The 22570-nt window shown below is 38.2% G+C and overlaps 1 protein-coding gene across 1 annotated transcript in view; it reads left to right on the forward strand.

Moving 5' to 3' along the window:
• DRGX (dorsal root ganglia homeobox) overlaps positions 1–22570 on the forward strand; it is a gene marked incomplete at both ends in the record, with an annotated part of 198610 nt that overhangs the window by 4513 nt on the left and 171527 nt on the right. Inside the window, one exon of the mRNA XM_082268303.1 lies at positions 2075–2176. Within this exon, the coding sequence (XP_082124429.1) occupies positions 2075–2176 (102 nt within the window). The remainder of the gene's footprint in view (positions 1–2074; positions 2177–22570) is intronic.

Below are 22570 nucleotides of genomic sequence, written 5' to 3' on the forward strand. Positions count from 1 at the left end.
TTAGATTAATAGTCAATTTAATCTTAACAGTTTAATTATTTGCAGAGCCCTGCCACAGAGGAATGTTGAAGGTGCTAGCCAACAGCATTTTCCATTGCTGATTATTTTGTACTCACAACATATATATACAATGGTGCTGTGTTTCCGAATGGTCTGCAGCCCTTTGATCACATCTCATATTTGATAGAATTCATATTGTCTTGCAAAGGGTCACACAGATATTTTTAGAAAAAAAATATATTTTCACTTATCAGAAAAGAAATACAAACAGTTTAGGTAAGGGGGGCTGTCTGTGGTCCACACTGATTAAGTAGGTTAATTGGACCATATTTTACAGTATTGATAGACAAACTGGACTGGTGTATCTATTTTCTATCTTCTTACTAATCATAAATAGCTAATCTGTAACAGTGCTGTACTGAAGATTGTTACACAAATGCTGAGTTTGAAAAGAGATCCCAGTCAGTTTTCAAGATTCAATTTTTTTTTTTAAATATACATTACTTAAAATAAACTTTGCTTAAAGTTAGGAGAAAAAAATCTATCTACAACTGGTTATTGCAATCATCTACAATCTGTTGCAGTCCGCCTGTAACTTTTTTTTTGAGACAATCTATCTACAACTGATTATTTGCAATATATGTAACACTTGTCTAACTATTTTTGATTTATTTTTTGGTAAAATAACTTTTTAAAGGTTATCTCCACCCAAAAAGATTATTTCAGTTTTTCTTTTTCTGCCAATTATTTATTTTATTTATTTTTTTTAAAAAGCTTTTACTACCTTTTACAAAACTTGTATGCAGTGAACATTGATTTGTAGCTGCATTTTGCTTTTTTTTTTCTTTATATTACAATAAACAATCCAGCCAGAAAGCTGGACACTGCCACTTGACATTTTAATGGCTTCAGAAGTTGTGCAGGAGTTAAAATACTGGTGGGAGAATACTGCAACTGAAATCCATGAAATATGTAAGCCAGCTTTCATGCAGTTATGAGCATCTAGAATATCTGTTTTGAGTGGAGTATGCCTTTATTTGAGAGAATTAAATTGACTAATCAGTGTAATACTAATAGGCCCAAAACTTACTTTCTGGAATCCTTGTTTATAAGAAATGCTTGGAATTTTCTTTTATTATACTGTGTACATTACATAATTTCCAATAAGATTTTTTTTTTTTTTTTAGAGAAAACATTTTTGAATTCATAGGCTATTTTGTTTACGTGGGTAAATTACTAAAGGGATCATTTTATTTGCCAGATCTACAGGTCTGTATTTGATCCATAAACCAAATCATCATAAAGGCAATATATTTTTTATATGCGCACTAACCCCAACCGGATCGATCAATAACAAAGTTTGTTGAATTTTATATCAAGCATATTCTGGTAAAATGGCAGACCAACATAACCTTTAAATATATCAAGTAATTATGTTTAGTGCTGGTTTCCTAGGTAATATTCTTTCTTAGCTAAATTTAGGTCTTTCGGAAAATATTTTATATAACTCTACAGTAAAGTACAATTTACTATGGAAATAATGTTCTTTTTGGTTAGTTTTTAACTAAGAATACCAATTCAGGATCAGAGTTAATTAAAAAAAAAATAAAAAAAAAAAATAAAGATTTCTCTTGAACCTGATGGAGCATTTGTAATGAAAGCCTATGAGGGGGAAAATTACTCTTAATTAATGTATTTTTCTCCATGTCTTTCTCAGACACATCCCATAATTTTCTTAAGCAAAAACCCATCATACATTTCTATAATATTGTTTAAATGTAACACAACAGCAAAGATATATATATATATATATATATATATATATATATATATATATATATATATATATATATATATATATATATATATATACATACCCACATGTATATATATATATATATATATATATATACATCAACTTAAATGATTAAAAAGGAATCGATAGTATATCTGCACCTTGTTAAAACCCACCTCATGTGCTCTTGCCAATAACACCTACATTGTTTAGCTTTGAAATGTCCTCATAATTAGCAATGAAAAGTTCACCCTGCTGATATTTCTTGTTTTACACCAGCTGGAAGCATTAGAAGCTGTGTTTGCTCAAACTCACTATCCTGATGTGTTCACCAGAGAGGAACTTGCAATGAAAATTAATCTCACTGAAGCCAGAGTACAGGTAGGAATAAACTAAAAACACAACCACAACGATTTGTATGTTTGATGGAGTATATATTAATATTATTATTATTATTATTATTATTGTTAAATATATTTTATTTTGCCATGATTCTCTCGGCTCATTTGTTAAAAGCTAGATAAGTGTTTTGCAACAATACATTTTTCTACTACCTAGCCTAAATGTCACTTAATTTATCTAGCATATTTAGCAAAGTGTACCCCAAACCTCAGTGAACCTCACCTAAATTTTGAACAGTTTTTACTAACATTTTTCTTAATCATGGGAGATGCAAGGTAACTTATTTAGTTACAGCTGGGGAAAGTACAATGCACATGTACATACAAAAAGGCTGATTTGCTAAAGGAGTTGAGAATAATCACTCAATAAATATCTAATCATATGAAAGGAAATTCCTGTTTATTTTATATGCACGTGATTGACTATTCAATGTGAATACAGCTAAAATGTGTTTAGTGAAGATTCTCAACTCCTTTAGTAAATATGCCTCCTCACGTTTTTATCGGTGGTGGAATCCCTGCGAGTGCAACTATCTATCTATCTACATTTTATGAGTAATAACGGTAACTGAATGGGGATTATAAAATTAAACACAGAGATATGCATGTTATGTTTTTGAAATATGTAATTAAAAAAACAAATCCTAGTGTGAGAATGGTCACAAATGAGGGCAAATTAGCAGGTTTGGAAGCTTGGTTGCACTAAAATCCATGTACTGAATTTAGCATTGAAGTGAAATAAGCTAAGGGAAAAAGTCTTCAAAATATTTTATCATGCTGCCATTTAGGAAAGATCAGGTTGTTGTAGAGCAGGCTGAAACTCTATTGAAATAATTATTTATTTATTTATTTATTTATTTTTTATGCTACCAATGCAAAGTAATTGAAAACAGCAGCCTATCAGCTGCTAAGACTCTGCATGGGGTCAGCCCTCTTGACAATACTGTGTCTATATGCTGCAGATAATTACTGAAATTGGCAGCACCCAGAGTGAGTGAATGTATTATTATAACCCTCAGACACTGATACACAAATTAAAAAAAAAAAAAAAAAACATGTTTCTTTGTACTTAGTGAAAAGCAATGTCTAGATATTTTGCCTGAACGGGGCTTCTTGCCTGGAATAATCTGCCTGGGGTCAAATTGATCCATTCAACTGGTAAATAGTTGTTTGCTGATGAGAAAGCTTTTATTGAGATCCACCTTCCCTGCCTACAGTTTCAATTAGCAAGTGACTGGGTCAGTACCAGTTTACTTTACATATAAAGTGCAGAAAGGAACCATATGGTTACGCAGTGTCATCTTACTGTGCTGAGCTAAGCTTGGTGTGTAGTAAAATCTAGTTTTTATCTGAAATGTGCTTATGGTTGGCTAACTACATAGGTGATATCTAATGTGTTACAGGTGATTGCTTTAGGTAGTTGACTCACTCAGTAGCATTAGATTCAAATTACCTATGTCGTTTAGCCCTAAGGTCCACTTACATAAATGTTTTATGAACATTTTCAATAAGCTGACTTGTTCTAGTGAGGAAACAATCATGAAACCAAATGGTAAAAACTCCACAAGCTTATGGATCGGTTGTACATTGACAGTACAGCATAGGTTTGGCTTTAACAGAAATAAAACTAAAGCCTCGTACACACGCAACGATTATCGGCCGACCGATTGTCCGACTTTTGTCCAAGTTGTGTTTTGTTGGTTGGAATGTGCCTAGACTGCACACAAATTTTCTCGGCCAACAAAAATCTACTTCAGAAGTGATGTCATGTGTTGGTTTGTTTTCTTTGTGTTTTTTCTTCTCTGAGCATGCCCAGACTTGCTCATCAGATTTTTCCCTGTCAAAATCTGTACTGACTGCACGAAAATCGGCCGTTGTGTTGACGGCCAACAAAAATTTTATAGCCTGCACACCAGATTTTTTTCGGCCGAAAAGTCGGAGTTGGTTGTCGGAAGCATCATACTAACAAGCCGACAATCAGCAGATCGGACGTTGGCCGAAAATTCCCTGCCAATTTTCGACGCATGTGTACGGGGCATAAGTCTTATTCCTCGTTTCCACTGAGTGGTACAGTTGGGTTCAGTACGGTATGCAATTTTTGCCGTTTCCAATGTCAAAAGTTGTGAATGGTACCCTAATTCCCGAACCGTACCGTACCACTCTTTTGGGAGCCTTTCGTTGGGGTACCAAGCACATTAGTACCATACCAACAGGGTGGAGCAACACTGTTGAGGTACTGTTGAGCTGAGGTACTGTTGGCAGTGGAAACGCAAGCCTGATCAAGGTGTACCGTTCCGAACCATACTGAACTGAACCGTACCACTCAGTGGAAAAGAGGCATTAGGGTACCTACAGATTTAACATGGTGGACAAGCTTGTACGAGTGATTCAGCTGTAAAACAACTGTACAAATGATTGTTATGCAAACCTAGGAGTATTGGTGAACTGACATATTTGTACTTACGGAGAGGGGGGTGAAAATCTTTGCCAGGGAAAGCAATCCCTGCTAATCATTGGTGTTCCCAAATAACCTGAAGAAGTTGGCAAGCTCAGGAAGTGGGTATTGGGGGGAAGCCTACAGAAATACTGAAGTTACTAGTTCCAGAGCGTTCATTCTCATACTTCAGTGAGCACCTTTTAATACCTAGTTCTGCATTTCTCGCAGCAGACCTGTAGTATACAAGCTGTGGAGTCTATTAAGCTAATATCTATAATAATATAAAGTAAGCTCACTATGTTCATTTATTTAACAGAGAATTTTCCTGTGTTGAGTCAGTCATAGAAAAACAATTCAAATCCTGTCAGCGACTTTGATTTTTTACTATACTATTTTACAAGGAGAACATTATCAAATCAAACAGGAAACAACACTTCAGTGGACCAAATCAATATTAAAAATCTTAGACATCAATAAACTTAAGGCCCAGAAAACCTGTTTTTCAAACATCCAACTGGGTTCTGTACTTTAAATGACCACTTGAACTAATTGGGGGTAAAATGTTATCTTTTAGCTCTTTTAAGAAGTAGCTTTTATTTTTAGTAGGAAACCTACTAAATAAAAAGATATTGCTCACTCAAGGTTTCAATCTCTTTGGAGTGCAGATTTAAAAAAAAAAAAAAAAACAGAATTGAAGTGCAGAGTATTGCTTTTGTTTAAAAGTAGAGCACTGTGAATAACTGTTATGTCACTTGGTTTCTTCTTTCTGTAATCATTTTGGTTGTAATATTATTTTACGTTGATCTGACGGAATTTATTTCAATTAATTAGCAACATCCACATATAATTAATTTAATGCACTAGATTAGTAGAGAAAACAAGTGTAAGTATATTGTCCTTGACAGACTGATAACTGCCAGTATCATTTTACCAAAAAATTGATATTTTCTTATTATTTATTTGATAAACAGTAATCGCCAACAACCTTAGTTATAAATGTGAATTGCTAAAGCGATTCGCTATGTGCTAGAGCTTCTTTTTATTCCCAGCTGACACTAAATAAGGACATTATCCCAAAACGGTGAGCTTTTGGGTATAAACAGACAAATCATTACTCCATCTGGTCATTTTTTCAAAGTAGGTAAGGTTGAATAAAGACAATAGTCCATCCAGTTCAATCTGTGAAGGTGCATGTGTATCAATGTTTGTAATCATGTCCCATTTTTTATTTCTGTAAGACATGCAATAATAATTTGGGAAAATACCAGTTCAATATTACCTTACTTATCATGAAGGCAACAATCCTAGCCTTTGGTCAGTGGTAATTCCATCAGTTTCCCAAAAATGCGACTATATATTTTGCCTTTTTCTAGGGTCATACAAGATGCTTGTAGCTAAAAGCCTGCTATGCTCTCAGGGACGATCATCATTCATAAAATACTGCAGACTTGCACTATGAGTGTTTTTTTTTTTGTTTACTGTATTACACATTAGGATGGTGCAGAGATATTCAATTCAATAAGGAATTTGCACTCAGATATTTTCAGTATAAAGACTGACAGCCACCAAAAGCTTGTGTAGCCTTCCTTATACAAGTTCATTTTTTGTACATCCAGATCCAGTTGCCAGACATTTTCTCATCTTTTTATTCAATGTATTATTACAACATCTAGTGTATTTAAATACTTTATAAACTAACAGCAATTTGGAATTGGAATTTCAAAAGAAAACAAAATGGCACATGTAAACAAAAAGTATATACTGCACATATATATATATATATATATATATATATATATATATATATAGACTCAAATCTTGTATATAATTAATTAATATACAGAGTAATGTATAAATCTGTAGTTTCCTATGCAATGGTATACCTAATCATCTGCATTCCACCCCCCCCCCCAACCCCCCCACACACACATCTCAGACAAAATCCTGATTTCAGTTCAGAGAGCACATTTGGCCACTGAGAGCAAATGAAGGCTATCTGTCACTTTCACTGTGCACTTTAATAACATCAACATAATGTGGAATATTAGATTAGCTTGATTAATCGGTCATTCATAATTAACTAGTGATAATGTTCTACACTAATTTGTCCGCGTCTCTAAGGTACCAGATTGCATCAAAGAACATCCATTTCCTTGCACTGGAAAAAAAAAAAAAAAAAGAGGAAAGAGAGAGTAGCAGCTCCCAGCACATGCTCAGCAATATCTCTGCCATCTGACTACCAGTCCTGCTATATTTCCCATTTTACCAGCTGAGGGCCTACATTTTATATACCATCCCTGTCAGTTTATTGATCATTTTTTTTCTATATCAAGCAAAAAAACCTTTAAAGAAAGACTAACTTTACTTCTTGTATTAATAGTAAATCATGTTAAACAGAAAATGCTGATTACAGTTTCCAGGGTAGATTTTTTTTTTTTAAGGCAAAATGATCACAATGTAGAAGTCAATTAAAAAAGTTATTAATATGAAAGATGTTCATAAAACTTTTGTTTAAAATGCTCAAAAATTGATGATGAACACATATTTGCTCAAAAATAGATGATGGACACATATTTGCTAACGGTTTGCTCTTTCTAAACATTTCATGCACTGGAAAATATGTTTAAAAAAATACAATTGCAAAGTTTCCTGGGATATACTGAACCACATAATCGAAAGACAGATAAACCCATTTTCTTGAGATTTGTAGATACCTTTTATCATTTTATACTTGTGTAGCATATTTCTTTATAGATTTGGTATGTTAGGCTTTACCATTAACATGCCAATTTATAATGAATAGAGAGAACATTTGTCATTGGAATCACTCAGTAATATATATTAGTGGCAGGTTCTAGACTTAATAAATTGTCTTGTACCCTTAAATACAGATTGATGTTCTTGTGTGCATTTTGACACTTTTGTTCAGTTGTGTAATTTAAGAATATTGCATTTATTTTTGGTATATTTTTGTCTGCAGTCCAAGTGACAAATAATTGAAGATGACTTTTCCCAAGTGATTATAATTCTTTCACCTCCTCTCACATCTTTTAAGTGAGATGAATTGGGCAATTAGTGGCCTTATACAGATTCTATTACAGAGGTGTTCCTCACTGTATTCTATATATTTTGAGGTAGTAGCCACTCTGATAGAAAGACCTCATATAGTTAAGCAGGGCACTTTATGCAACCATTGGAACTTAATTTTCGAACAGCAAGGCAGTACAAGGGCAATACATTTTAACACTTGATGTTTGTTTTTTGCTGTTTTTAACTCCAGTGTAAAAAAGATTATAGGTTCTAATATCAGATTCTGCCATAACCCCTATGACTAGTGATTTATTTTTTTAACTGTAAATACACTGGAATTATGATGTGGTTATTTAAAAGGCAAATGGTGTGACGTGGTCCTCTTTAGGTGTATTATGCCAGCATGTATACTGTAAATTTTGCCAGTTGGTAAGAAACCACAGTGATTCAGCATATTTGTAGTTGAAATAAATCATGAAGGGGGTAAAGAGGGGAAAGGGACTGTTCTCCCCACATGAACCGTCCCAAGAAATGGGAAAACGGGAAACACTGGAAAGAAAATAGGATTTTTACGGTACCATGGTACAATAGATACTTCACATATAAAATCCATTTACCAAATTTTATTCAATTTTACATTGAAATGGACAAATGTCCAACATTAGTACATAGCACCTTAAATTGGGTGCAGCTGGTTGGTCAAAACAGAGTGTACAATGTGGTATTCAAGCGTATATTCCTCAACATACAAAGAAGAAAGGTCTAGCAATGCTGACCTGAAATGCTGACTTTAGGGGCACATCATTGGATAGACAGTAGACTGAGTAGTGAAAATCAAAATGTTATTACAGTAATTCTTTAAAATTAAACCTATATGATTAAAACCAAGGGATAAACACCCTCAATGGAGATTCGTAGTATACAAAAAAAATGGGGTAGAGCCATTATATCAAAATACAATGTATATATGTGATACATAATTACTTGACAGAAGATTAATCTGAATAAAGGTCTTGATAAGGTTTGACCTTTATTCAGATTAATATACTGTCAAGTAAAATTTTAGAACAAATAAGGGGTTTGTTATTCACCGGGTTGTGGGTTTAGACTCCGCATGAATCCCCATAATAAAAGGACTTTATTGGACTGGTAAAGCCATAGATGAGCAATAAAAAAGTCTTAAAAAGGTACAAATTTATTGATCATAAAAATAATTAAATAGCAAAACATATTACAGCGTTATGAGATCATAACCAAACATGAACAGATGATGCTAAGACTAGTCATATCATACACGCAATCATAGCGTTCGATGCGTTTCGCCAAATAATGAATTGGCTTCTTCAGGAACCGATATGATCAGGTCATATATCCTCTAATTAAAGATCAGAAGGAAAAGAAAAAAACATCAAAGAGTTAACCACATATACATACATTTGTTTTATATAAAGTTTTCATATTGCGCCGTTGGATCAAAACAAGGCGCTCATGAGTAACATTTCATCATCTTGCTCACCTAGTTCACAAACATAGTTACGGTAGCTTGTTAGGACCCATGATGCCAAAATAATATACTGTCAAGTAATTCTGTATCACATATATATTGTATTTTGATATAATGGCTCTACCCCATTTTTTTGTATACTACGAATCTCCATTGAGGGTGTTTATCCCTCAGTTTTAATCATATATGTTTTTTTTTTCATTTTAAAGAATTAATAAAATGTTGATTTTTACTACTCAGTCTACTGTCTATCCAATGATGTGCCCCTAAAGTCCGCATTTCAGGTCAGCATTGCTAGACCTTTCTTATTTGTCTATTTTTCTTGGATTATGGCACGCCCAGGTCAGCTCTTTCCTTTTCTCGCATATTACTCAACATGTTTCACGGAAAAAAACGCTTCTTCAGGAGGGTATTGGATATACACGCACTCTAAGGATGATAACAACACATAACCAAATAAATATTGTCTACATAGAGACAAAACAACAAAACAGCAATCACAATCATGTAATGATATGGAATCAATAGTACATCAATTAGTTAGTACATGGAATCAATATCATTACATGATTGTGATTGCTGCTTTGTTGTTTTGTCTCTATGTTGAGGCTATATGCTTGAATACTATATTGTACACACTCTGTTTTGACCAATCAGCTACACCCAATTTAAGGTGCTATGTACTAATGTTGAACATTTCCCCCTCTTTCCACCCTTCATGATTTAAATTTTGGGATGTTGGTTGGTTTTTTTGCACCTCAGACTTTATATTACAGTACTTGTAATAAAGATGATACTTCTGTATTTATCAGTTTATATGGCTGAGCACCCTAAACCAACCAATATTTGAAAAGCTATATTCCAACTTCTTTGTTTTCAGAGTTCTTCTTAGTTTGGCCTTTGTAAATATAGTACTAATACATATACAGAAAAAAAACAATCTCAAAAGGCATTGCTACTGCAACCAGGATCAATGTCATGTTACTATGCATTGAGTTGATAAGGGGACATCAGAGTACTATGATTCCAGAGATCTATTTGGAAGCCATAAAAGGTTGCCTAGAGAGTTGTACTGGAGAGTTATTGCCATGAGTGGTACCATTTTTCCTAGAGAGCACCTGGTCTTGGCACCCCTCTATATCTACAACTTCTCATGCTTATTATTCATAATCCCAAAAAATTTGAATGAACAGTCATTTTCCAGTTTAGGAATTTTTCAATCTGGGGAGGCACACAGTAAACCTCTATTTCCATTCCCACTTTGTAGTACTGATATAACTTTTGCAGTTATTTGTTCATGGGTTAGAGTCCATATGCCTGTTTATGTCCCTAAGCTGCAACATTTAGTCATCAACCAGGAGGTATGTGCTTGTCAATTAAAAGAAAAAAAAAAGCACAATAAGTGATTATCCCCTTATCAGATAAGGAGACTGATTTACTGAATAAATTATGAATCTTCTCTCAAAAAATTGTGAGAAAATTTGATTCCAATATAAAAGTATGTTAAAGCAGATTCCTTTTCACAAATATTGCATAATATACTATTCAAAATCTAAAATGAAAGTGGCCTAACTTAAAATAGACATTATTAGAAATGTAGGTAAAAGTTCCTACAAACTTCGGCAGATCTTGACAAATCTTGAAATCTTATACATGTAATCATCGAGGTACTATCATACTGAATCATGGAGGTACCATACACCTACCACCATTGCAGCTATCATACTGAATCATGGAGGTACCAAACACCTACCACCATTGCAGCTATCATACTGAATCATGGAGGTACCATACACCTACCACCATTGCAGCTATCATACTGAATCATGGAGGTACCAAACACCTACCACCATTGCAGCTATCATACTGAATGATGGAGGTACCATACACCTACCACCATTGCAGCTATCATACTGAATGATGGAGGTACCATACACCTACCACCATTGCAGCTATCATACTGAATTTTACTTAAGGTCATTGTAGCCATATTAGTGCACTTGCGACTGAGACAATCGAGTACTGTCCGTGATACTTTTTTTATTTGCACTAACATACAATTTTTCAGGACAAGCTTTCGGAAGGGGGGGACATACCCCGAAAGCTTGTCCTGAAAAATTGTATGTTAGTGCAAATAAAAAAAGTATCACGGACAGTACTCAATATACTGAATTTTAAAAGCTCTTTTGTAGAGCTAAGAACGCAATCAGCTACTTGCTGTTCCAAAGTGCATAAAAGAATGTCTGGGTAAAAAGCCTGAATTAAATGTGGATTTTAGACGACTTAGTGCTGTGATACAAATCTGGTGAACCCCAGTTCACTTTGGACCATTAATAAGTTTAAAAAGAAATACCAAGAAAAGCACAGAAGAAGAAACAAAAATCATATCCTAAATATTTATATATATATATATATTTTGTACAGGTCTTTCTAATTTGGGGAATCTTTGTAGACCCTGGGACTCTGTCTATTTTATTTTAATTAAGCCTTAAAATCCTTAAATTGTTTGCCAACGATGAAGTTAAAAGTGTAAGCAATAAAAAGAAAGCTTGTCTTTTTCACTGTCTTTTATATTGAATATATTTATTTCTTGTTTTGTTCTGAAAAAGAGACAGACACTCATATGTTGATAATTGACCTCAACGGAGAAATGTAAAAATGTTTTGGTATTAAATGTTGCTTAGTAAAAGAGGAATAAGGCAATTAGTGATTTTATCATGTTTTGGTCACTATTTAATTTGTAAAAATTATACATTGCAATAGGTATACCTAACTATGCGAAAGTAATTGTGAAAGAGAAAGAAAAAAACCCCCAAAAAACAGACGTGTATAATAGCAAGGCCCTAACTGACAAAAATGTAAATTCGGACTTTGATTTGAAAAAACATTTTGTATTGCATTTATAAAACATGTCACATTTTCTACTATTTTTTAATCCCAGTACACTTTCTGATTTATAAAAAAATGTCACTAAAGGGGAGTAGCAATGTTAAAAGTAAAGGAAAGTGGTAATGAAGCATTCATTATAGGGATGAAGTTAGGGTTCAATGCTATTGTGGGTTCAGGAGGGTTCAAGATTTGCTGTCCTGATATATACTTTTTTTGTCAGATTAACTTCCGAGAATGTTTGTTTTTTTTCTTAAATAATGCACTGTGTGGCTTTTTAACTAAAGCCAAGGGGCTTAGAAAAGCCAGTAAAGCCTCACACACACTGCTAGTTCTTTTTTTTGCTCAACCCAGAGGGTTTAACAAAAAAAAACTGACAGTTCCAGTCAGAGCAGCTGTACTAATGATCTGATTTTAGTACAGCAATATTCCCTTCTATGCTGTTGTCCTCTTCCCAGGACACTCCAGTCAGCACTTTCAGTCATGGGCTGAGAGCACTGATTGGGAGCCAATCGGCAGACCTTTTTTGGTCATGCCCCTTTGACAGAAGTCAGCTGAAATGTGAGCTTCTGTTAGACCGACTCCAGTACACGCAGGCTAAATGTCGGTAGGTTTATATTGTAACATTCAGCCCATGTGTACTAGGCTTTAGGGATCTTTTGCATAAGGCAGACCATTTACTATTAAAGGGGGAGCACAGAGAATAGTCCAATTCTTAGTTCTATTTTCTAGTAAATGTAGGCCTCTCCATGCTATTTAAAATTGTCCTGGTGTTCACTTATGTTGTGGGTTTTTTTTTTTGCAGCATTGTAAGTGAAGTAAAAATGATAAAAACTTTTGTTCTGGTGATTTGAATAATTTTACAATGCTGTTCCATCTACCGTCTCCTACTTCTTGTTGTAAAAAAAACATGTCCTTTTTTTTCCTGATAAAATAGAGGGATTAGAACACTTTTACAACGGTCTGAGCCCCAGTTAGAGAGATTCACCCTCTCTATGAATATGTTTACAGTTATCATCGTAAGTGACAATAAAGGAATCCCAAATTTTGGGTTACATCAGAACAAGGATAGAGGGGAAATCTTCCTTGTTCTGGGGACCCTGGTGACATGCTGGGATTCCCTCACTTTGGAGAGTTATGGGACAGGAAGTGAAGGGAAATCTCCCAAATGGGATATAGATGGCAAAAACTTCTGACAAAGGTTATAACCCTCCTTTTTACTCTATCCAAAAGGAAAAAGGTTTTGGCAATGCCAAATTCCCATGCCTTTTTAACAGTAGTTTGCCTATTAACAAATAGAATTTAACTTGATGAAACCCCCATAGACTTCAAGAGATTTGCCTCTAAGTTTACCAAATTTTACCAAAATTTTACCAAATTTACCAAATTTTAAGCTAGATTTGCTAAATCCTTGGCAAGTCAAACCTGGGTAAATTCGTCCATTACCAGTTAATTACTTTGTTCAACAATATCCAAAAAATATTGTGAAAAAAATGTATGGAATAGAGATGAGTAAAACTAAAGACAGCCTGCCTTGTATTTTATGCTTATACATGTAAAGCTTAAAGGCCTTGCATGTTTTGCATAAACCAAAAGAAAAAAAATAAGATGGACAAGTAGGAAAAATAATTTCCACTCTGATAAACATTCTCCATTCTTCTATCTTTAATTCACTACCCCTTAGACTTCATGTACACATAGCATATTATGACTAGGAATAGACCGATATGTTTTTTTCCAGGGCCGATATCGATATATTGGTCATTGCATATCGGTATCGGCTGATGTGGGCCGATATTTTGTACATTTAAAGTTTTGAAAATAAAGACAATTTTTGACACAAATGTGGTACTGGACATGTTAATTTTTGTTTAATGCTTAATGGCTGGTTTGCTGACACCCTGTGGTGGGTGGCTGGCTGTCTGGCACCCGGTGGTGGGTGGGTGGCTGGCTGTCTGGCACCCTGTGGTGGGTGGCTGGCTGTCTGGCACCCTGTGGTGGGTGAGTGACTGGCACAGGGGCTGTGGGTGGCTGGCTGGTACAGGGCCTGTGGGTGGCTGGCTGGTACAGGGCCTATGGCTGGCTGGTACAGGGCCTGTGGGTGGCTGGCTGTCTGGCACCCTGTCTGTGGGTGGCTGGCTGTCTGGCACACTGTGGTGGGTGGCGGGCTGTCTGGCACCCTGTGGTGGGTGGCTGACTGGCACCCTGTGGTGGGTGGGTGGCTGGCTGGCACAGGGGCTGTGGGTGGCTGGCTTGCACGGGCTGCTCTGGGTGGGTGTATGGCTGTGATACACTCCCGCGAGACTAGTCCCGACTCCAGACGAGGCTGTCCAAGGTGAGGGAGGCAGCCTAAGAAGGCAGAATGACGGCACAAACATATCGGCAATATTGGCCAGTTCCGGGCCGATACCGATATATCGGGGAAAGTGCATATCAGCCCCCGATATATCAGCCTTGCGGATAATCGGTCTATCCCTAATTATGACCAATGGTTAAAGCATTCCTATCCTGAGAGGGAGGAGAGGGAGGTTGAACCTTCCCTAACTGCAGCAGCTCCAAAATGGTCTTAAAAGCATATGTGCACATGACCACATAGGCTTTTATGGAGTGGAGTTTAGGAGCTTTGGCAAAAAAAGCCAAAAGCTCCTGAACTCAAGTTTAGGAGTTGTAGTGTACATGAAGCCTTACAGTCATTGTGAACCCAGATAACAAAAAGTAAACTGAGCATTTTAGCTAACTCAGCAGCTAACTTAGCAAAACAAATATATGTACACAGTCTGGCAGAAAAAATGAGCAGTCTGTCATCTAAAATCATCCCTGCTTTGCTACTGAAAAAAATCCGACAACTGCAAAAAAGGCGTTGCCACGCCCCCTCTCCTTTTGTTAGCAGACATGCAGAGGAGACTAATGCATGAGTGAAGAGTTCCCGTCTCCTTCCACCCCAGCTTGAGTGGAAGTGTGTTTAGTTTCTGGTGCTCGTAAATCTTATATGCATCAGTTCTGAAAGACATGCACCATTTTATAGTATGTTCCAATAAAAATGCAAAGTGTTGTATTTTTACCTCAGTAATTTCATCTCTGCACCTGTCACAGCTCTGTAAAAATCTCCGGTCCATGGGTGGCAGAAGTGTGACATCACTTGCCCCAACTCCCAGCTGTACACTCCACCTCCCAGAGGGGAGAGACATACGCACACACTTTCAGCACAGTGCATACTTTGGTGTTAGTGTGTTTTCTAGGGGAGTGTACAGCTGGCAGGTGGGGCTAGTAATATCAACACTCTGCCTACCAAGCTCTAGCCCGTAGACATGCCAACAGACTGGAGATTTTCAGAGCTGTGACAGGCGCAGAGATGAAAATACAGCGCTTTGCATTTTCATTTTCATTTTTGCATGTATTTAACCCTCCTCTTATGTTAGAATTCCGTTACTATCCATGATGTTAGGGTCAGTTTTGACCCGTGTTTTAAATCAGCCATAAAATACCCTCTGAATAATTATTTATCATCAAATTTGTTTCTTACCTCTTGGTTACCTTGTTAGGCTTCTTTATCCTTGAAAAGATTGGTTTTAATATTTTTGATGTGACCCCTAGACCTTTCTTTTGATAGCATACCTCTCATTGTCAAATTGAAAAAATGGTAAAATAAAGTCAGCAACTCTGAAATGAATTTGTCCTATGTTTCTTCACTTTATTTAGAGAACCAGACAAGCAGGAAAAGAGATAGGCCCCTCCTTAACTACAGCTCACAGGGTTGAGAGGGGATTGGCTGTCACTGTTACTAAGCAGAGAGAGTGTTTATGATTTCAGTTTTGGCACTTATTAGTGTCCTAAAATCCTATATTATAACTGGGTCAGAATTGACCCTAACACCATGAACGTCTTAATTTTCACCACAGTATTTTATAATTTAGTGAAAAGGATTATTTTTCTATTACATTGTTTAAATAGAGGTTCCTGACAAAGTAAAGAAATCTTGATGCAATAAACAAATTTATGTGATACTTATAGACATTCAAAACCTGAAAACGGGTCAGTTTTGACCCTAACACAAGAGGAGGGTTAAGAACTGATGCTTATGAGGTTTACAACCACTTTAAACATAATTAACCATTTATAGTTGTAGCTTGATAAAATAGAGCCAGTCTCTGACTTTATAGGAAAAGAAACAGTCTGAATGTGCCCCTTTTCATATGTCAATGAAAATCCATTTGGGAAGAAAAGTTGAAAAGGGTGGCAGGATAGTCAAGAATGCAATGGACAGATTTGTAATTGCCCATAATTCTTTATTCAGTATTTCAGAATTCTGTGAGCATGATGTTGCTGGTGCTACAAATTCTTAATGCTCCAAAATTGACTTTAGATGTTACATAGTCAGGTTGAAAAAAAGACACATGTCCATCTAGTTTAACCAATTAAAAAAAAAAAAAACAACAACCATGCAATCCCATATACACAATCCTTTACTGACAGTTGATCCAGAGGAAGGAGAAAAACCCCAGCAAAGCATGATCCAGTTTTCTCCAGCAGTCGAAAATATTCCTTCCTTATTCTCTGAGAGGCAATCGGCTATTCCCTGGATCAACTTTACCTATAAATGCTAGTACCCAATTATATTATTATTATTTAGGAAAGAATCCAGGCCCTTTTTTTAAAGCAATCTACTGGGCTGGCCAGAACCACCTCTGGAGGGAGTCTATTTCACATTTTCACAGCTCTTATTGTGAAGAAACCTTTCCATATTTGGAGATGAAATCTTTTTCTCTAGATGCAAAGAGTGCCCCCTTGTCATGTGTGATGACCTTAAAGTTAATAATTTAACACCCAAATTCACAAAATGGACCTCTTATGTACTTGTACATGTTGATCATATCTCCCCTTATTTCCTCAAGAAATAATAAATTCAGTTCCTCAGATCTATCCTCATAGCTGAGCTCTTTCATGCCTCTTATCAGTTTGGTTGCCCTGTTCCAGTTCCCTGATATCCTTTTTGAGAACTGGCGCCCAAAACTGAACTGCATATCCCATATGAGGTCTTACTAATGATTTGTACAGGGGCAAAATTATATCTCTCTTTCTGGAGTCCATACCTCTCTTAAAGTGGTTGTGAACCCACTTTAATGACTTTCACTTATAGGTAAGCCTATATTAAGGCTTACCTATAGGTGCTGTAAATATCTCCTAAACTTGCACAGTTTAGGAGATATTTACAGTGCATGCAGCTGATGACGTCATCGGCGCATGCGCTCTGAAGCAACAGCCACCCATGTTGTTTCTTCAGAGCCCTGTGCTGTGACTGGGGGCTCCCGCGTGCATGCGCGGGAGTGACGTCATGCGGCTCCAGAGAGTAATACACCCGGAGTCCGCAGACCCAGAAGAAGACGGGTGAAGATGGATGTGCCCGGCAGAAGGGACAATGCGGGCTTCGTTGCAGGTAAAGGTCACATAATGTGCTAGTATGCGATGCACACTAGCACATTATGCATTTACTTTGCAGGGAAAAAAAAAAGAAAAACGTTTTTCAAGAGTTTTCTTCCTCTTTAATACAAGAAATTACTTTGCTTGCTTTGAAAACTGCAGCTTGGCATTGCATGCTATTATTAAGCTCAGGATCTACCAAAACCCCCAGATCCTTCTCCACCATCGATTTCCCCCAGTTGTACTCCCCCTAGTATGTATGTGCATACATATTCTTAGCCCCCAAGTGCATAACTTTACATTTATCAACATTAAACCTCATTTGCCACATAGTCACCCAAATAAACAGTGCATTGAGGTCGGCTTGTAAGTTGGAGACATCCTGTAAGGAAAAAGTTACGCCTCTTGATGTAATCCCCCGTGGATTTTGAGGTGTGTTTAGGATCATTATCCATTTGTAGAAGCCATCCTCTCTTTAACTTCAGCTTTTTCACAGATGGCATCAAGTTACCATCCAAAATTTGCTGAAATTTTATTGAATTCATTTTTCCTTCTACTCGTGACGTGAGATGTTCCCTGTGCCACTGGCTGCAATACAGCCCCAAAGCATGATTGATCCACCCCCATGCTTAACAGTTGGACAGAGGTTCTTTTCATTAAATTCTGTTCCCCTTCTTCTCCAAACGTACCTTTGCTCATTCCGGCCACAAAATTAAATTTTAACCTCATCGGTCCACAGAACTTGTTTCCAAAATGCATCAGGCTTGTCTATATGTTCATTTGCAAAGTTCAAACGCTGATTTTTGTGGTCAGGACGTAGAAGAGGTTTTCTTCTGATGACTCTTCCATGAAGACCATATTTGTACACATATCTCTTTATAGTGGAATAGTGTACCACAACTCCAGTGTCTGTCAGATCTTTCTGGAGGGATCGTGCAGTCAAACGTGGGTTTTGAATTGTTTTTCTCACAATCCTGCGAGCTGTTCTGTCTGATATTTTTCTTGGTCTTCCAGATCTTGCTCTAACTTCCACTGTTCCTGATGACTGCCATTTCTTAATTCCATTCCAAACAGAGGATATTGACATCTGAAAACGCTTTGCTATCTTCTTATAGCCTTCTCCAGCTTTGTGAGCGTCAACTATTTTCAGTTTCAGTTTTCTAGACAACTGCTTAGAAGATCCCATGGTGCTGATTGTTGGGGCAAGGTCAGATGAGTCTGGGCATTTAAAACCTTTGAGATTGACATCACCTGGTCTTCCCAGACGATGATTGAGAGTAATCCATGACACTGGCAGGTCTCAGCCTTGCAAAGGGGGCAGTGCACGCTATAAATTCTGCAGGGTTCCCAAACTTTTGCAGACGCCATGTTTTTGTTTTCTGTAATTTTGAAAGTGTCAATTATGGAAATAAAATCTAACTTTTGTTGACATATTATAAGAATGTCTAATCTGTAATTTGATGCCTTTTGGAGATTTTTCCATCTTTTCTTGGCTTCTTTATGCACATTAAGGCTCCATGTACACGGGACGCTGGAAATGGCCGTTTAGGAGCAGTTGGGCGTTTTTTTCAGAAGCCCCTGAACCCATCTACATTTTATCTTATCTGTCCATGTACACCAGGTCGTTTACAGTCATTTGCAGGCAGTTGCGTTCAGGGACCGTTTTTAGAAAGCAATTATTTGCGCTCGAACGTGTGTTCCCGGCGTTTCAAACGCACAAACGCGTCTGAACGCGTCCGAACGCGATGACCTGCGTTTAGCGTTCCCGTTTTTCCATTTTAAAGGGGAATCATTTTTTTGACCTCTAGGAACGGTTCTAAAAGCAAACGCCCGCAAACGCCGCTAAATGCCCGCTAAACGCAGGTACAAACGCGACCGAACGGATGTTTCAAACGTCCTAAAAATTTCAGCATTCAAAGGGACTTTTAACAACGTCCCGTGTACATGGAGCCTAATACAAATTTTTACCTGGGGTGCCCAAACTTTCGATCCCCACTGTATGGGCGTTGCCTGCTCCATTGTGGGTTATATCCTTTTCCTGTCTATTACTTCCTGGGTCACTTCCCTGTTTGCTTCCCTATCTATACACATGCTCAGAGCAGTGCTCCTTGCTTAAAGCGGAGTTCCGGCCTCAAATGCCTTTTTTAACTAAAAATACCCCTATAATACTAATCCATCGCCCTTTACAGAACCGCTATTCTCATACTAACAAGGTGTACGGTATTGGATTTTAGTCAAAATCTTACTTTTAAAAAAGCTGTCTGGGCGCGACCATCTTAGATGTGGGCATCTGAAGCCGCAGTGTAATCTGCTGTGTCCTTCTTCCTGATTCCAGGGAGTGTTCTGGGAGTTCTTCCAGATTGCAGCCTCCTGGGAGTGATGACAAACAGCTCCCAGGATGCAATGCAAAGGCGGAAGTGATGTCCGTGGCCATGGCCACAGAGGGGGAGAAGGAGGAAGTACAATCAAAAATGCCCTGAAAATAAGGTAAGGGACCCCCGAAAAAAATTGAAAATGCCCAATTGTTGATCAGCATAGCGAGCACTCCAGGAATCAACTCCTCTTTAAGCAACTTCACTGTCCTCTGAGCTCCCATCTGTATACCCCTAGGCTATTGTATCTGATTCACTGTGTACCGACCCCGGCTTCGTTTTCCCTTCTGTGTTTGCTTGCTACCTGTCCTGACCTTGGCTTGCTCGTGGATATCCTTTTGTCTGCTGTTTACTCTGCACACACCAGCAGTCTCCGCATCTTCAGCTGGGCCTATCTGGGGTCCACGCCCTGGGGAATCCTGAGCTGGGGATCTACATGGGGCTCACTACCACAGACCTGCTGACACTTTGTGCATGCACAAACAGGATGAGCACTACCAGAGCCCTCAAAATGACCTCCCGCAGGCCACTGGTGTGAATGTCTCTGACCAAACAATCAGAAACAGACTTAACATGAGGTTGGCCTGAGGGCCCAATGGCCTCTAGTGGGCCCTGTGCTCACTGCCTGGCACTGTGAAGCTCGATTGGCATCTGCCATTGAACACCAGAATTGGCAGGTCCGCCACTGGTGCCTTGTGCTTTTCACAGATGAGAGCAGGTTCACCCTGAGCACATGTAACAGATGTGAAAGGATAACATCATTTAGCACGACCGGTTATGTGGTGGGTCAGTGATGGTCTGGGGATCACTACTATGTATTATGTGTTCTATGTATTTAAATGTGTAATACATTATTTTTTTTAACAAATTATGGTATCCATGTAAGTGCATTTAAAATCCACCATCAGCAGGACTGGGTGCCTGCTTCCAATTTTCTGTTAAGTATTTTTATATTTTTTTTATGTTATTTTTGCTTACATCTAACATTAAAGAAAATCATGTTATGGTCATTAGGGATCGACCCATTATCGGTTTGGCCGATAATCAGCAGCCGATAATAATTTTTTTGCAAGTATCGGTATCGGCCACAAACTTGGTCGATATGTCAGATATTTCTGCCTCCGGAGGGGAAGGGTGGGATAGTGATTAGAGCGCCGCCTGATAACATAAAAAGCAGGATTCTTCTGCTTACCTGGCACGGCACTGTCATATGAAGTCCCGCCTCCTACCTATGATAGACAGCACACTGGTGACATCTATCATGGGAGCCGGTCCAGGAGGCAGGACTTCATATGACAGCACCCACGCCGGGTAAGCAGTAGAACCCTGCTCTGTGTAATCAGGAGGCGCTCTAATCCCCATGCACTCCATTGATGGGGGCACTGGTCACTCTGCATTGGATGGGGGCACTGGTCACTCTGCATTGATGGGGGGACTGGACACGCTGCATTGGATGGGGGCACTGGTCACTCTGCATTGATGGGGGCATTGGTCACTCTGCATTGAATGGGGGCACTGGTCACTCTGCATTGGATGGGGGAACTGGTCACTCTGCATTGATGGGGGCATTGTTCACTCTGCATTGTTGGGGGCACTGGTCACTCTGCATTGGATGGGGCACTGGTCACTCTGCATTGTTGGGGGCACTGGTCCCTCTGCATTGATGGGGGCACTTGTCACTCTGCATTGGATGGGGCACTTGTCACTCTGCATTGGATGGGGGCACTGGTCACTCTGCATTTATGGGGGCACTGGTCACTCTGCATTGATAGGGGCACTGGTCACTCTGCATTGTTGGGGGCACTGGTCACTCTGCATTGTTGGGGCACTGGTCACTTTGCATTGATGGGGGCGCTGGTCACTCTGCATTGATGGGGGCACTGGTCACTCTGCATTGGATGGGGGCACTGGTCACACTGCATTGATGGGGCACTGGTCACTCTGCATTGGATGGGGGCACTGATCACTCTGCATTGTTGGGGGCACTGGTCACTCTGCATTGTTGGGGGCACTGGTCACTTTGCATTGATGGGGGCGCTGGTCACTCTGCATTGATGGGGTAATGGTAACTCTGCATTTATGGGGGCACTGGTCACTCTGCATTGATGGGGGCAACGGTCACTCTGCATTGATGGGGGCACTGGTCACTCTGCATTGGGAGTGTGATTGAATGTGCAGAATATCGGCCCATATCGGCAGATACTGATATGTTGTGACCAATATATCAGTATCAGCCCTGAAAAAACCATATTGGTCTACCCCTAATGGTCACTGCTACCCAGATGTTCTTTTATATGAATATTGGTATTAAGCTCTGCTTGCTTTCAGATTACCAGGTCCAGCAGAGCATCATTTCTAGTTGAGGCCTCAATAAACTGGACCATAAAATTGTCTTGTAGGCTTATACATGTATGCCCTTTAACTATTCTATCAGTGCCATTATTCCAGTAAGTTTCTGGGTAGATAAAATCCCCCATTATTATCACTGTCCCAGCCCTTGCAGCCCTTTCTATCTGTGCAAGGAACTGATTTTCCACCTCCTCATTGACACTGGAAGGTCTCTAACAAACTCCAATGATAACCTTTTGTAGTACTCATACCCATGTACATTTCCACCCATAATGCTTCAGACTCATTACACTCTTCATCAGCTAGGTCCTCTTTCACACTCACTTTGAGATCAATTCTCACATAGAGACTAACACCGCCACCTTTCTTTTTTACCCT

Source organism: Pelophylax lessonae, assembly GCF_965119305.1.
Source record: "Pelophylax lessonae genome assembly, chromosome: 9".
Lineage (NCBI taxonomy): Eukaryota > Metazoa > Chordata > Amphibia > Anura > Ranidae > Pelophylax > Pelophylax lessonae.